We start from the raw sequence: 16,947 nt of genomic DNA, 5'->3' as shown, positions 1-16,947 counted from the left end.
ACCGTGGAACATATTTCTGTGTAAATATCTCCTGTTACAAAGAAGGCAAGGCCAGTTTATTTGTGTAGCACAATTTGTACAGAAGGCAATTCAAAGAGCTTCACACAACAGGAATGCATTAAAATCACAAAGACATGACAGAAATCCCAAAACCTTCATTTCTATTCATTCAATTTAACAAAAACATAACACTCACTCGCTAAGTACGAGCTCAGGAGCAAATGAACAAAGACAGAGACACAGGTAAACCAGCACAAACAGAGTAATCAAGGACAGAGAGAGAGGTGTGATTTGTTCTTTGTATGTTAAACTTCAAAAATGCTGTGTGTTTTTTTGCAATCCAACTCATATTGACTGAGAAATTAGTCAAATTAGACCCTTGTGAGCCCCCTGGTTACAAAGACGCATCACTACCATGCAGTACATGTGAAAATATCTCATGTAACAACAGGGGCACCTGCAGCTTTTATTCAGGAGCGTGTGAAGTACGACTGTTTTGTTGTAGTTGTAAAAACTACTACTAAATCAAAACTAACATCTAGTATATAAGATGAAGATCAAGCATATAAAGTTTATTACAATACAATAATTCACTTTAGTAAATGTCGGTTTGAGCCAGCAAAACTAACACCTATATGAACATTCAAAAATTAAAACAGATTTTTAGAATGCTGACTACATAAAGGCAACTATGTTGTTTACCTGAATAAAGCAAGTAAATGAAGTGGATTTTTTTGTTTGGCTTTGACCTGTATTGTGCTTGAACTCAGAGATGTTAGTATTTTGTTTTTCTTATTTGAATCAATTCAAGTAGATCTGAAATAAATCTACAATGAGCAAATCTAGATTGTGAAAGTCTAAAGAAAGCAGATTTTAACTTCTGTGTCTGTGAATTTCTCTTCATCACAATATGGGAATTGGATGCATATTGGGGTCCGGAAAATCTCACTGCAATGATTCTGCAACTTTTGGAAATGTTTCCAAACCACAACTAAATTAGAGAAGAATCAAAAAACACTTTAATTTCATTGCCGGGGAAAGAAAATATATTAAACTAGGACCACGCTTTAGCTCTATAATATAAATATAAAAATAACTAAAAATATAGACATGCATTTACAAGGATAACATAAAAATAGACTAAAGGTACACCATGGGCAGAATAATAGTGTAAATCAAATCTAAGTATTTTTTAAAGTAACTCAACTGTAGAGAGGAAAAAAGGAAGGGAAGAAGCCATTTCAGACAGGCCATGTTATTCTGCCAGAACAGGAGGATCATAGACTTGAGCCTTGGGAAGACATTTGCCACTGAAAGAGAATACTTGACATTTCCTATTCACAAATAATGTCCACAGTGTTATTATTCATGTGTTCAATATGTAGGAAAGAGGCATTCAAGGATCATACAAGGTAGAGGACGCTCACGCTCGCAGAATGAGCATTAAGGACACAGTGAAGGATAATGTATTATTAGAACAACATTGGAGAGATTTATTTCCGGACCTGAAAAGTGTGGAATATACTGCTTTTTATTTCTTAGCTAAAGCAATCTAGAAATGTAAGACAATATATGGAAATAACCTTTTGAGTGAATTAATTTTAGTTTAATTATTTTCTGATATCTAAAGTAATGGAAAATACAAAGAAAATATGGCTGGGTTTTCAAACTCTTAAAATCTTCACTCCAAAAGTAAATCCAACTATTTCACACATGTTTGACTTATTCTGGGCTTCTGCCAAAGAGCTGGGGACTTATCATGGTAATGTGCGAAAACAGCATTTCCTGAGCACACCTGAAAGGCACCACTCAAGTGCATCACAATACTTGAAAAGAAATAAAATTGTTAGGGGGGAGCGCCTGACAGCTTACCAATATAGCCTAGGATTTAGTGGAAGCAAAACACTGGCAGACGGTGCTAAGACTGCACAAATAACCCCCTCAAAAGTACGTTTGCTGGAGCCCCAAACAGATGGAGGGGAAAACAAATGTAGATGCTACATTTCCTGGCTGCTAAGCACCACCTGGACGTAATAGATGTGTTCTGTGTCTAAAACGCTTTCTTCAGATCGCATTGCTGTGGGTCACCTCGGCTAGAGGACAAGCCCAGCAACGAGCAAGGAAGGAAGGAAGGAAGGAAGGAAGGAAGGAAGGAAGGAAAATCGCCATTTACAAACATATGGTGCTATTGGCAATTTGGAATGGCTGAAAGATGCGAATATAGCAAAACATGTTTATTTTTTAAAAACATAAAACAACAGAAAAAAAAAAAAACTGGCAGGACCGGAGAAAACCACAGTATTGTTGTAAGGTTAAAGCTTAGTAAGTCTAAAATAAAGGTCCCATTTAGTCCAGTGTCAGTTGAATTTGTCCAAAAGGGAATTTGAAGAATTGAGTATCGTGTTTAGTAGCAAAAAACTTAGTAACGTTTAAAAATGATTAGATGTGTTTGTATTTAAATGCTATTTAAGAAACTAATTTACTAATTTGATAAAAAATGATAATTACCATTTGTGACGTTTTCTCAATTGTTTCACTATCAAGTACCATAATACCAGTTACACGAGTCCCCAACAGATAGAAACGATAATTAGATGCACAATCTCTGATTAGCAAATATGATAGCTCTGTTTGGTGTTGGAAACGTAGCGAGATCAAATCCCACTGCTCTGCCACCAGTCCTGGATACAGGTCATCTGCCCCTGGATACACTCGTACATATTCATAAAGCTGCAGACTGTAAGGCTTAAGCAGACAATTTAATAATCGTTCAGTATGACTCGCAAGTGAAGAGGTCATGCAGTGGGCGTTAGATAAAACAAAATAATAATAAATGCACGGCCTTGTATGTAAAAGCCGCCCTCATTTCCATTCTATGTCAAAAGTGCCCGGGTGGTCAAAAGGTTGCGCTCCTGAAGCTAAGGTCTTGCCAGAGCAGAGGCTGTGAGAGAAAGTGACTCACCACGCAGCCAGTGGAGTCCAGTTTGCGGTCGGAGATACAGCGGAAGTTCCTGCTGCAGCCGCCATTGTCTTTGGTGCAGTCTCTGACCGGTCCGAACGAGTCCAGCAACACCTCCAGAGAGTCGAAGGACGAGCTGATCATCAACTCCTCTCTGTGTGGAAGAGGAAAGGAGATTAGGGATCGCACTCCAATCTGTAATCGAAAAAATGTTACCTAAACTTATTTATCTGGCAGCTTATGTCACAGTAACTTTACTTTATGATTCGCAACGGCTCAAAAATAAGGAGCAAATAGACGTTTAACACCAATAAATTGCGAACTGAGAACTCAAAACTTTTATGTCACAGTCTTATTTCCCGTCTGCAGTTAAACGATTTCCAAAGTGATTTTAAGGCAAACACAGTGACCCGTAATGGAGTGTTTGTGGTCTGTGTAGGAGATTCTGACAGGTGAGGACTGACCATCCTTTTGACTTTTAACATACATCTGATTGTGTGTCAGGTTATGATGAGCAGCTGGAAAACGGTATTTCCACCTGTTTTTCACCCATTTGCAGCACATCTGAGAACATGACAGTTACAGAGAGGCCCACTCTCTTTTCAAACGCTTCCCACGTTCAATCTTGAGGTCTCCCACAGTTTTCAAATGGTTCTTTTGAGGAAGAGGAAATTCAACATCCCGATTTACAATTTACTACTGGGTTGCATTATATAAAATCAATTATCTACCTAATCCCAATAAAAACTTTGCATTGAGGTTTGGACCAAGTGAGGAACATCAACAGCCTTCACCAACATGAATCTTTATATTATTTGACTAGTGGATTCATAGAAATATCAGGGTGTATTCAAAGGATCACCCATCACGTTTTTACTTTTATGTAAAATTAGTCAAGACATTGCTAAGATCTGTGTCTACGGCACTTGATTTGTATATTGTTTAAAGTAACATAATTTAACTCTCAGGAGATGGCAAGTCATGTGCATAATTCTATGGAAAAAGAAAGTTAAAACCATAATTTCAAACATTTTCCAAGGAAATAGATATGTTTTGTGTCATACTGTGGAAACAAGCAGGGTTTTCAGTGCAAGAAAGCTTTTATTTTAGTACATTTTAGCTAAAGGGTTACAAACTGGGTCTTTAATCCACACACATGTCACGTTCAGCCAAAGAATATAAATGAATTACATAATCCTTTCTGTCACCATCGCACAATTAGCTGTTAATACAAACTCCCTTGGATCGTGTTTGAGTCTGCAGGGAAACAAGGAGCCGACAGTGAGCTTGTCTTAGCACATGCATAACACCTTGCTCTGTTTAACTTAATAAAAAAATATCTCTTTTCATGAATTACAAATACTTTCATGTTTAATTCATTCAGTGTAATCCTCATTAGAAAAGCTATGACCGGCACAATTGCTATGCTAAGTACTCAACTCCAGAGATAAAACACTGCTAAAATCCAGTGTGCTAACCTTGCTCCCAGCTCTTCGCTTCTATAATTTAGATTTTTAATTTTTTTTTCCAACGATAACTCTCGCCAATCCATTGTGTGCAAGGTCACACAATGATCCGCTGGAAGGACAACAATATATTTGTTCAACTTTCTTCATGGAATTTAAACGTAATATATTTCTTGTAGAGGAGAGTTGCATTGCAAGAAAAACAACAACTTATTTTTTATTTTTTTGGCCCAAAGGCTTTATTGGACAGGAAAGTTTAAGCGTGAAATGGGGATGAGAGAGAAGGGAGGACATGCAGAATATATGCCTTAACCACTCGACCACAGCACACAACTTTTATAATATTTTAATATATAATAATAATATAATATTTTTTATAATAGTGCACCCTTGCCTTGAAAGTGATGGCCTCATATACAAATCTTTACCCACAATTCCCCAGTTCTCCTCCCACTGCAACAGTAAACCTACTTCCTGGTTTGATGCTATCTTACAAACCCATGTTTTTCTTTAATTGCCCATTGCTTTGTTTTCATTTATTCAGAAGGAGCCTATCCAACACAGCCTGAACAGATGACGAAACACACAGCAAGCATGAATGCCAAATTATCTGGCAACCGCAATTACATTCAACACAGAACCACACACTTTGTATACTCGGCACAATGTGCAATAAAAAAAAGGTGGGACAAAAATGTTCACAACTGCAAAGATAACTCTCAACTTTATTAAATCTCAAAATAAATAGAGTTTATGGAAAGAGTAAAGAACATAGCAGCTTTTTCCTTCACCTTCTGAAAGGAAAACTGTTATCTGACCTGCTGGAATTGTATTGCTCAATCAAAAGTCATGACATTGTTATCTGTATGGCTGCAGCAGGGTGTGATAAATGCAATGTATTGGAAAGTAAATCCATTTTCATGCACTGTTTAAGAGAAAAAAGGATGGAATAGTGGTGGTAGTATTGGGTGGCAGTTGACAACATAAGTAAAGATAATGGCATAGTAAATATAAATATATATTGACTTGTGTTTTGCATTGAAAATATAGGCAGTAGTTCTCAAACTTCCATGCCCCCCCCGGCTCGAGAAATGATGACAGATTAAAATAAAAACAATAAAGATGGCCTTATTACAAAATAGACTCCTAAATAAACCAGAAAAAACAGTCATGATGAGTGTAACTACCGTGGTTTTTCTCGGTCAAAAAAAGGACATCACGCTCCATACTGATGTTTGTGTCCGGTCAGGTTTAATTGCAGATTTGACACTTTACACTTTGACACCTTGACACCGTGAAAACGTGTTCGCCAACATGTGACCATTGGTAGTTAAGTGGTTTTCTGGCAGACGTTTGTCTTTTTCTTTTCTCTAGCCAGTCTTTTCTTTCACTGTTCTGTCTCACGGCTTCTCTTCCTCTATCTCTCTCCCGGTCTCTATTTATACTTCCGGGGCGACGCCCGTGGTCACATGATGACTTACACCGGTAAATATTAACTTAAATAAATAAACAAATAAATAACAAAACAACCACAATGATGCCTGAGCCAACTTGGCGAGAAACTCCCATGAAAATAAAAATGTTTGAGAATACTGACCAAATAGCGTCAGCTACAATGAGCTTTTAATACTATAATGCCATTCATCTTTAGTGCCAGTGTCATGTGACTGTCTTTCATTGGTTTCTTGATTTGTGCATGAAGCCATGGACTGGCACAACACAGACTCATGGCTCTGCAAGTTTAGCGCTCCTCTCAGCTGTGCAGTGCGAGGATCAGTGTTACCTGCCTGCAGTGGGACAGCGGAGAACTACACTTTGAAGCTTTTATACTATACTAGCTAAATGAGAAGTCAGTTGGAGGAGTTTAGACTCTGAAATGCTAGCGAGGAGACGAGTGCATGGTACATGGCAGAGGACAAAGCTGTGGCTCGTCCTAAACCGAAGGCAGACGCGAGTGAGATCAGGGAACAGAGAGTCTGCCCCGCTCCTCCGCTGCTTTCTTCTACACAGAGATTAACCCTGTGTTGGGGCTGAGCGTTTGTTGCTGAAAACACGTCCTTCATGCTTAAAGTGATTTCTCGCACCCCCCTTGGCACATCTCTGCACCCCCCCTAAACAGACGGGCCCCCAACTTTGAGAAGCTCTGAGCTTAAAGTAAAGTATGTAAAATCATTCTGGGTAAAACAGCAGTGGAATGTGTACATGGGTGATAGGTTGGTTTCAGTGTCGGTTAGGGATGCATACCTAAACCCACGTTCAGGTTCAAGTCCGGATTAGAATCCAGAGGTTTAGGTTCAGGTCCGGACCTAATGAGTCCAGACCTGAACCATGCCATTTTTGCATAATGTTATAACAGCGTAACACAAGCTACTTGGCTCAATTAAGTTGAAGACACATGAACAAGGACGACTATCAAACACAAGGCTTAACTGCAGAGTGAAATAAACTCAACTTGTCTGGTTTATTCATTGTTTTTAACAGACGTTACAACTTACAAATCACAAGCTACTAGCTAGCAGTTAAATTATAGCTTAACTAACAGTTAACACACATTCATGTGTTTTACTTGAGGAACAACTTCTGAACAAGAGGAAGTTGAGTATTGTTGACAGGGTCAGTCTGGGTCAAGGGTCAAAGCAGCTGTTTCATCTGATACAATGTTTTGCCTTTAGACACATTTCCACTCTTTAATGTTACAGATCCATTGGCATCAAAAGTCAGGTAAAAACCTTAAACAGACAATACACCAGTGTCAATAATTAAGTAACAGTGTAAAATAACAGAGTTACAAAAACTAGCATAAAAGTCAACTTGAATCACTATAAAGCATCAACTTAGCAGTATCAAAAGTAGAATATGAAAATATTTTACACAACAAATCAACATAATACATCATATTAGCAGCATTAAACACCAGACCATATTTAACAACTGTAGAATACAAATACAAAATACTATTACAAAATATAAACTCCAATTAATGAATGCAGCAATTAAGCAATATTACTTTGACTTTACTTTGTATTTACTTAATACCAAATACGTCACACCACAACATAACACTTTCATTCATATTTACACCCAGACCAAAGACCCAGACAAGACCACGCTGACCCCGCCCCTTTAACACGCAGCGACGCACGCAGCACATGTAACCTGGACGCTTTGGCCGCCCCGGTCTGAACGCGGCATAACAATCACAACATCGCACGCGGCGGCCACAGCTTGAAACAGTTCAAATAAAGCCAGCGATCTTACCGGCTGTCACTTTAATGTTCACATGTGGATACACGGTTCACTTTAATGTTCACATGTGGATACACGGTTCACTTTAATGTTCACATGTGGATACACGGTTCACTTCAGTGTTCACATGTGGATACACGGTTCACTTTAATGTTCACATGTGGATACACGGTTCACTTCAGTGTTCACATGTGGATACACGGTTCACTTTAATGTTCACATGTGGATACACGGTTCACTTCAGTGTTCACATGTGGATACACGGTTCACTTTAATGTTCACATGTGGATACACGGTTCACTTCAGTGTTCACATGTGGATACACGGTTCACTTCAGTGTTCACATGTGGATACACGGTTCACTTTAGTGTTCACATGTGGATACACGGTTCACTTCAGTGTTCACATGTGGATACACGGTTCACTTCAGTGTTCACATGTGGATACACGGTTCACTTCAGTGTTCACATGTGGATACACGGTTCACTTTAATGTTCACATGTGGATACACGGTTCACTTCAGTGTTCACATGTGGATACACGGTTCACTTCAGTGTTCACATGTGGATACACGGTTCACTTCAGTGTTCACATGTGGATACACGGTTCACTTCAGTGTTCACATGTGGATACACGGTTCACTTCAGTGTTCACATGTGGATACACGGTTCACTTTAATGTTCACATGTGGATACACGGTTCACTTCAGTGTTCACATGTGGATACACGGTTCACTTCAGTGTTCACATGTGGATACACGGTTCACTTCAGTGTTCACATGTGGATACACGGTTCACTTCAGTGTTCACATGTGGATACACGGTTCACTTCAGTGTTCACATGTGGATACATGGTTCACTTCAATGTTCACATGTGGATACACGGTTCACTTTAATGTTCACATGTGGATACACGGTTCACTTCAGTGTTCACATGTGGATACACGGTTCACTTTAATGTTCACATGTGGATACACGGTTCACTTCAGTGTTCACATGTGGATACACGGTTCACTTCAGTGTTCACATGTGGATACACGGTTCACTTCAGTGTTCACATGTGGATACACGGTTCACTTCAGTGTTCACATGTGGATACACGGTTCACTTTAATGTTCACATGTGGATACACGGTTCACTTTAATGTTCACATGTGGATACACGGTTCACTTCAGTGTTCACATGTGGATACACGGTTCACTTTAATGTTCACATGTGGATACACGGTTCACTTCAGTGTTCACATGTGGATACACGGTTCACTTCAATGTTCACATGTGGATACACGGTTCACTTCAGTGTTCACATGTGGATACACGGTTCACTTCAGTGTTCACATGTGGATACACGGTTCACTTCAATGTTCACATGTGGATACACGGTTCACTTCAGTGTTCACATGTGGATACACGGTTCACTTCAGTGTTCACATGTGGATACACGGTTCACTTCAATGTTCACATGTGGATACACGGTTCACTTCAGTGTTCACATGTGGATACACGGTTCACTTCAGTGTTCACATGTGGATACACGGTTCACTTCAGTGTTCACATGTGGATACACGGTTCACTTCAGTGTTCACATGTGGATACACGGTTCACTTCAGTGTTCACATGTGGATACACGGTTCACTTCAATGTTCACATGTGGATACACGGTTCACTTCAATGTTCACATGTGGATACACGGTTCACTTCAGTGTTCACATGTGGATACACGGTTCACTTCAGTGTTCACATGTGGATACACGGTTCACTTCAATGTTCACATGTGGATACACGGTTCACTTCAGTGTTCACATGTGGATACACGGTTCACTTCAGTGTTCACATGTGGATACACGGTTCACTTCAGCGTTCACATGTGGATACACGGTTCACTTCAGCGTTCACATGTGGATACACGGTTCACTTCAGCGTTCACATGTGGATACACGGTTCACTTCAGCGTTCACATGTGGATACACGGTTCACTTCAGCGTTCACATGTGGATACACGGTTCACTTCAGCGTTCACATGTGGATACACGGTTCACTTCAGCGTTCACATGTGGATACACGGTTCACTTCAATGTTCACATGTGGATACACGGTTCACTTCAGCGTTCACATGTGGATACACGGTTCACTTCAGCGTTCACATGTGGACACACGGTTCACTTCAGTGTTCACATGTGGATACACGGTTCACTTCAGCGTTCACATGTGGATACACGGTTCACTTCAATGTTCACATGTGGATACACGGTTCACTTCAGCGTTCACATGTGGATACACGGTTCACTTCAATGTTCACATGTGGATACACGGTTCACTTCAGCGTTCACATGTGGATACACGGTTCACTTCAATGTTCACATGTGGATACACGGTTCACTTCAATGTTCACATGTGGATACACGGTTCACTTCAATGTTCACATGTGGATACACGGTTCACTTCAGTGTTCACATGTGGATACACGGTTCACTTCAGTGTTCACATGTGGATACACGGTTCACTTCAGTGTTCACATGTGGATACACGGTTCACTTCAGTGTTCACATGTGGATACACGGTTCACTTCAGTGTTCACATGTGGATACACGGTTCACTTCAGTGTTCACATGTGGATACACGGTTCACTTCAGTGTTCACATGTGGATACACGGTTCACTTCAGTGTTCACATGTGGATACACGGTTCACTTCAGTGTTCACATGTGGATACACGGTTCACTTCAGTGTTCACATGTGGATACACGGTTCAATTTAATGTTCACATGTGGATACACGGTTCACTTTAATGTTCACATGTGGATACACGGTTCACTTCAGTGTTCACATGTGGATACACGGTTCACTTCAGTGTTCACATGTGGATACACGGTTCACTTCAGTGTTCACATGTGGATACACGGTTCACTTCAGTGTTCACATGTGGATACATGGTTCACTTCAATGTTCACATGTGGATACACGGTTCACTTCAGTGTTCACATGTGGATACACGGTTCACTTCAGTGTTCACATGTGGATACACGGTTCACTTCAGTGTTCACATGTGGATACACGGTTCACTTCAGTGTTCACATGTGGATACACGGTTCACTTCAAAGTTCACATGTGGATACACGGTTCACTTCAGCGTTCACATGTGGATACACGGTTCACTTCAGTGTTCACATGTGGATACACGGTTCACTTCAGCGTTCACATGTGGATACACGGTTCACTTCAGTGTTCACATGTGGATACACGGTTCACTTCAGTGTTCACATGTGGATACACGGTTCACTTCAGTGTTCACATGTGGATACACGGTTCACTTCAGTGTTCACATGTGGATACACGGTTCACTTCAATGTTCACATGTGGATACACGGTTCACTTCAATGTTCACATGTGGATACACGGTTCACTTCAGTGTTCACATGTGGATACACGGTTCACTTCAGTGTTCACATGTGGATACACGGTTCACTTCAGTGTTCACATGTGGATACACGGTTCACTTCAATGTTCACATGTGGATACACGGTTCACTTCAGTGTTCACATGTGGATACACGGTTCACTTCAGTGTTCACATGTGGATACACGGTTCACTTCAGTGTTCACATGTGGATACACGGTTCCGCGCTGTCTCTCGCATCTTTAAACTTATTTCGCCGGCTTCAACTTATGCCCGGAAGACGCGTGCATCACTAATTAGGGTCCGTGTGCGCCATTGACAGCGGCGCATGGCAGTGTTTACGTCTTTTCCAGCACAAATTTCGCGATCAATTGAAGGTTTAAGATGGTTTAGATTCTAGAACGAAAAGGATATAGTCTGTCAGTGCTATATTTTCTTATGAGTCCAGAACTGAATCACCGGGGTTTCGGTTTTGTTGGACCTGAACCGAAATGTTTTTACAAGTCCAGATCCGGTCCGTCGTAGCGGTATGCATTCCTAGTGTCAGTATTATTAGCCAGTATTTTCACCGGTATCAGCCAATAGATTATCCTCAGTGCATCAGTTTGGCTTTTTGAACAGACGATGAGTGAGAAAGTGAATAAAAAAAAGAGTTTGTTAGGACAATGATGCCTGGAGATTGTTTACATCCCAGATAAATACTGTTCTTTTTTTTGTTTTTTTTTGTTTTAGTTAATTTGTGATATTTCTTTCAACTAAAGATATCACCATGGGCAAATATTGATTATCAGCCACAGCAAGCTGGCTCAAAAAATCCAAATTGTACCATCTCTAGTGGAATGGTCTTTTTTGTTCATTGGCAAGACACCTTTTGCCCAGTAACATGGCTGGTTGCAACAGGAAGAGCCCCAGATGCAAAAAAAAAAAAAAAAAAGTAACAGATTAATCAACAGGCAACTGATTTGCTGCAGTGACCCGTGATTTAAAAATAAAAAAGGGTGCAAATGGCAATTCTATGGCATGGCAATTCAACTTGCATAAAGCCAGTTTGGGGATTTAACCAACAACCTTTTCCAGCCGAGGCTGTCCCCAAGTGTGCACTACTTCCCCCTCTTTCCATTACTACGCACTTGGCTCTTTGTGAGTTTATCATTGTCCTCTCAGGTTCAAACCAGGCTGGTATTGGCACGGTCTGATTACGTTGTTGTGTAATCTGATAGTGAAACGGTGACATCACTTAGTGCAGATAAACATTTTAATTGTCTGTCGAATGCGGCAAATAAAAGCGCTTTGAAAGTAGGCACTCTAATCAAATGTTTTTTTTTACTCTAGTATTGATTGGAGGTGTTTAATTTGAGATAGCCCAACCTGTGAGTGTGACAGTGACAAAAGAGGCCACACTGAGCCTTTTAAGTTAGTCAGGAATTTAAATAGCTAGTAGCACACTGGAAAATAGTTCTATCACAACATGCCCAATACCCTGGACTGGTGAAGTATAATTGTTGAATCAAAAGTAAATTTTGTTGCCTGCATTTTCAAATATAGTCAAAAATGTTTCTTTATTTGTGTTTCTGTGTATTTATTTGGAAATTTACAAAGAAACAAATCTTATTCTTGTCTATATTTTTCCTCATTTGCAACTATTTTACTATTGTACCACTGTTTTCACATTGTTGTTTCATAAGTTTCTATGTTCTAGTTCCTCAATCTTTTAAGTTAAGGCGCACTATGTAGCTTTTCTGGTGAATGGTGTAGCTTTTCTGGTGAATGATGTAGGTTTTCTGGTGAATGGTTTTCCACTTAATTTCTTTCCATGGAGATATTACTGCATTGGCTGGAAATTGTGCAGGGCTGTAGTAAACCAAAGAAATCATCAGTCGACTAAGAGAATGCCTTATGTTAGTAGACAACAACAAAAATACAAAAAATAACTTTAAGATCGACAATTTGAAAAATGGCCGTGGCCCGCGGCCCGCGGTCAAATGGCCTCGCAGTTTCAGGAACCGCGGGACTTCTCTTATAGCGTCATGGCTAAACCTAACCCTAACCCTAACCCTAACCCTAACCCTAACCCTAACCTTAACCTTAATCTTAACCTTAACCTTAACCTTAACCCTAACCCTAACCTTAACCTTAACCCTAACCTTAACCTTAACCCTAACCTTAACCTTAACCCTAACCTTAACCTTAACCCTAACCTTAACCCTAACCTTAACCTTAACCCTAACCTTAACCCTAACCTTAACCTTAACCCTAACCTTAACCTTAACCCTAACCTTAACCCTAACCTTAACCTTAACCTTAACCTTAACCTTAACCTTAACCTTAACCCTAACCTTAACCCTAACCTTAACCCTGCGCGGTCTAAAACGGCGCTAAAACGCGGTCAAATAGCGGCGCAGTTTCAGGAGCCGCGGCGCAAAAATAACATGGCAGTTTCGGCCGCGCGCCGCGGCTCTGCAGACACTCCCTTGAAAAATACGAGTCCGTGGTCAGTCCCTGCATCTTGGGCTTATCGACCAATGAAACGTTTGGTCGGCCAAGGACATAGCTGTGCGAACATAATAACTCCTGGACACAATATTTAAATAGCCTACATATTTCAACCCAAAATATAGATGCAAACGTTTGCTCGATTGTCAAATGGGGAATAAAAATGAGAGAGCAGGTCCAGCAGCTCTGGGATCGTGGAGAAAATACACACACACAAAATCCTCATTAATGTTTTAATTAGCCTTCCTACAGTTATTTCGCAGAGACAAATAACAGTTCCCTGTAATAAGTACTTAAGTAAGCTATAGTAAGATATAGAAAGAGAACACAGAGGGGACACACTGGTCTTAAGTCAAATCAGGTATATTGTTTTATGTTTAAATAAAAAAATATACATTGCAAGTGTCTTCTATGATAAATATGGGGGTGTCTTACTGTATGTGGTGATGCCCAGTGAGACAAGAGATGATGTAGCTATAGTCCTCATCAAAATGTGACTAATCAGATGTGTAGAATGGCACTGTTTATATTGCAACACAATCTAAAAAGTCAAAATGTAATTAATTAGGTTTCATTAAATTTGTTTTTTTGCGCTCCTACATTTTTGTCTGTGCTCCTAACTTTAGACATTTGGAAGCACATGTTCTACCAAGTAAAAAAGGTCATTTTGAGCCCTGCAATAGGCTAAGCTAAACTTTTGTGTATATTTAATTCAAATGTAACTGGGGGGATTTGGTCCAAAACTGGACTGCTTTTTTGGTTCAGTGCAATGTAGGTTTCTAGTACTTGGTATTAGCTGTTGTAGTAAAATGTTACACAGTTTATTGTTACAAAGGCGAGTTAGGCTTTTTAAATTTATGTTACAAAATATTTAGAGGCTAGAACTATGTTATGCTTGATTTGAGTGAAGAAGACTGCAAATCAAAATTAAATTATTTAAGTTTATATATTATATCAAATATGCATTTTGATCAGGGGCCCCTGCTAGTGCCAGCCAGAGAGTGCTTATTAAAAACGCCCCTGGATGTCTGCGCACAGCAATGAACAGCAGTGTGATCTAAAGTGGCAAAGTCACCCCTAACCAACCTCAGGCTTCACACACTGGTATCAGGACGTTTGAACTCATGTTTTTGTGTGATTTTTGAGAGTAAAAGCCTTTGCTCATTTGCTGCGCGTGTCTGTGGTAAACGCTTTTATTGCGCTACATGAAAATGAATGTCTTTTTTCATTGAGCTAAAATAAATTTAACAACATGAATATGAGGTCTATCAACGTAAAATAAAAACTGAGTCTTGTAGAATGTCTTCAGAATGTCGTCAGATTTTTTCCCCCCCACAAGCGTAAAATAGTTAAAAATAATAGGTAAAAAAAAAGAATCTTAATCTCAGCCTTTTAAGGGCCAGGCTTATTAAAGCAGCAGCAGCAGCAGCAGCAGCAGCAGCAGCAGCAGCAGCAGCAGCAGCTTACTGTGTCTGGATCGAGCGCTGCACTTTCAGCTGTACCATGGCCCGGCCCAGGTGACAAGGACAAGGACTGGACCAGGGACCAAACGCCCGCGGGGCCATAGTGAACTTAGACTAGAGCATAAGAAGAGAGTCGATCGAGAATGGGTTGTTAAAGTGTGACATTAGGACTGTGCATTGTGTCTGACAATGACCGCCCCAAAAGTGCTCCGGCCCACAGGGAGTTTTCCCCAGTCCAGCCCTGGCTCACAGTCAGAATGCATGTTTTTGAGCAATAAAAACAGCTGGAACACAAAAAAAAGCTTAATAGTTAAATAATGCAGCTTTAACATCATTATTGGAATACATTTTTTGCCACTACATTTACCACTGCATTTTAGGCCGTATGGGGGGAAAAAAATACAAAGTGACATTTATACTGTATACTGTACTTGGCAGGCAGCTATATAAATATGTCAAACACATCTGATCTTAATTGAAGGCAAATAAATACAGCTGCTAGCAGTACCACTTTAGATATGCCGTGCACAATGAATGGTTGATAAGCATATTGTGCACATTCCGTCTGAGACAGCAGTCAGACTGTGAAAGAGCTTCAATTACAGCTCCCATTAGCACGTATAGTTAAACAATGGCGAGATATGGAGTAAATGTATGCAAAAGCAAGATTTTCAGTCAATCTGCATGAAGAGCTAGCAATTTATAAGATTCAATGATGCTTGTCAATGTAATTCACCTGCCACAAAGCCAACAAATGAGGAGAGAAACGGTGATCAGACGGGAGAGATGGCCTCATAAACAGACGCAATGCTTTGAGGAACAAGTTAGCTCGGTCGGGTAAACAGGCTCTCAAAGTGAAGAAGCAAGACTACAAGAGATATTATTGAAGCTGGCTATTGAATGTAAAAAAACAAAGGAATAACAACAAAACATGAGGTCATCATCTTTCTGAGTGTAAGATTTGAGAAAAAAGTCAATACCTGAAAATAAACGCTTGTAGTACAGACTCTATGCCTGCCCAAGTCATGCAATATATAATTTGCTCTTATAATTGGCTGAATGTCCCTTCCAGCTCTTCATTCAACATTTTACATTGTCTTCTGTCCATAAACAACTATATGATGCTAGTGTTGTCATGACACTAACATTTCAAACTCGATTTTGATACTAAGAAATACACTCAATATTCTGCACTTATTTTAATACCAAAATGACAATAAAAATGCCTTTTTCAAACAATAAACTGATATTTTCAGCAAAAAAAGAATATAGCTTTACCATGTGGTCTTACACTTATCCTTGTGGGTTTTTTTTTTGTTTTTTTTTTTAGTATCTTTCTTTTTTTTTTTTTAGTATCTTTAAATATTAAAATGAGTATCTAGTTTTTCTTTACCTTGGTAGATTTCTGGTTTAAATTGATTCTAGACTAATCTTTTACCATTATGGGCTTGCCTATGTGAGGGTCAACTGTTGCGTTCTACTGGATAGTATTTACAGTTGGAAGCAGTCAGTTTACATCAAAATGATTATAAAATAATTTATTCTGATTCCACTGTCAATGAATAAATCTCTTAAAGAGAGAAATCAGCTATTTCCAGCTTTAGCGACTCATCTAGCTTGGCCATGACATTGAAGTGCACTTTGTACATTTACATTTTAAGCAGTACAAGCTGTAATACACTGTGAACAGCAGTTAGTGTGAGAGAAACAGAATACAAGAATGCTCAATGTATTTTATTTATCATACATCATCTTAAAATGCTGCAGTACAAAAAGTCCCTTGAGTCAAATGCCTGAAATGGTTCTTGTTAAGTGGATTGCAATCAACACAACAGTGAAATAATTAATCACAGGATGAATGTCATATGGTTCAATGATTTGTATTGACCAAAGCGTTGCAATATGCTGTGTATGTGAAGGAGCAGTT

General features: G+C 39.6%; 1 protein-coding gene across 3 annotated transcripts in view; it reads right to left on the bottom strand.

The window, feature by feature from the left end:
• astn1 (astrotactin 1) overlaps positions 1 to 16,947 on the bottom strand; it is a 371,670-nt gene that overhangs the window by 223,693 nt on the left and 131,030 nt on the right. For all 3 annotated transcript variants that reach the window (XM_072440945.1, XM_072440947.1, XM_072440948.1), the window contains one exon: positions 2,963 to 3,113. In XM_072440945.1, coding sequence (XP_072297046.1) covers positions 2,963 to 3,113 — 151 coding nt within the window. The remainder of the gene's footprint in view (positions 1 to 2,962; positions 3,114 to 16,947) is intronic.

Source organism: Eucyclogobius newberryi, unplaced genomic scaffold, assembly GCF_026437365.1.
Source record: "Eucyclogobius newberryi isolate DKJ021-1_F unplaced genomic scaffold, fEucNew1.0.hap1 SCAF_12, whole genome shotgun sequence".
NCBI lineage: Eukaryota > Metazoa > Chordata > Actinopteri > Gobiiformes > Gobiidae > Eucyclogobius > Eucyclogobius newberryi.
Note: the sequence above shows the minus strand (reverse complement) of the source record. Positions and strands in the feature narration are given on the sequence as shown.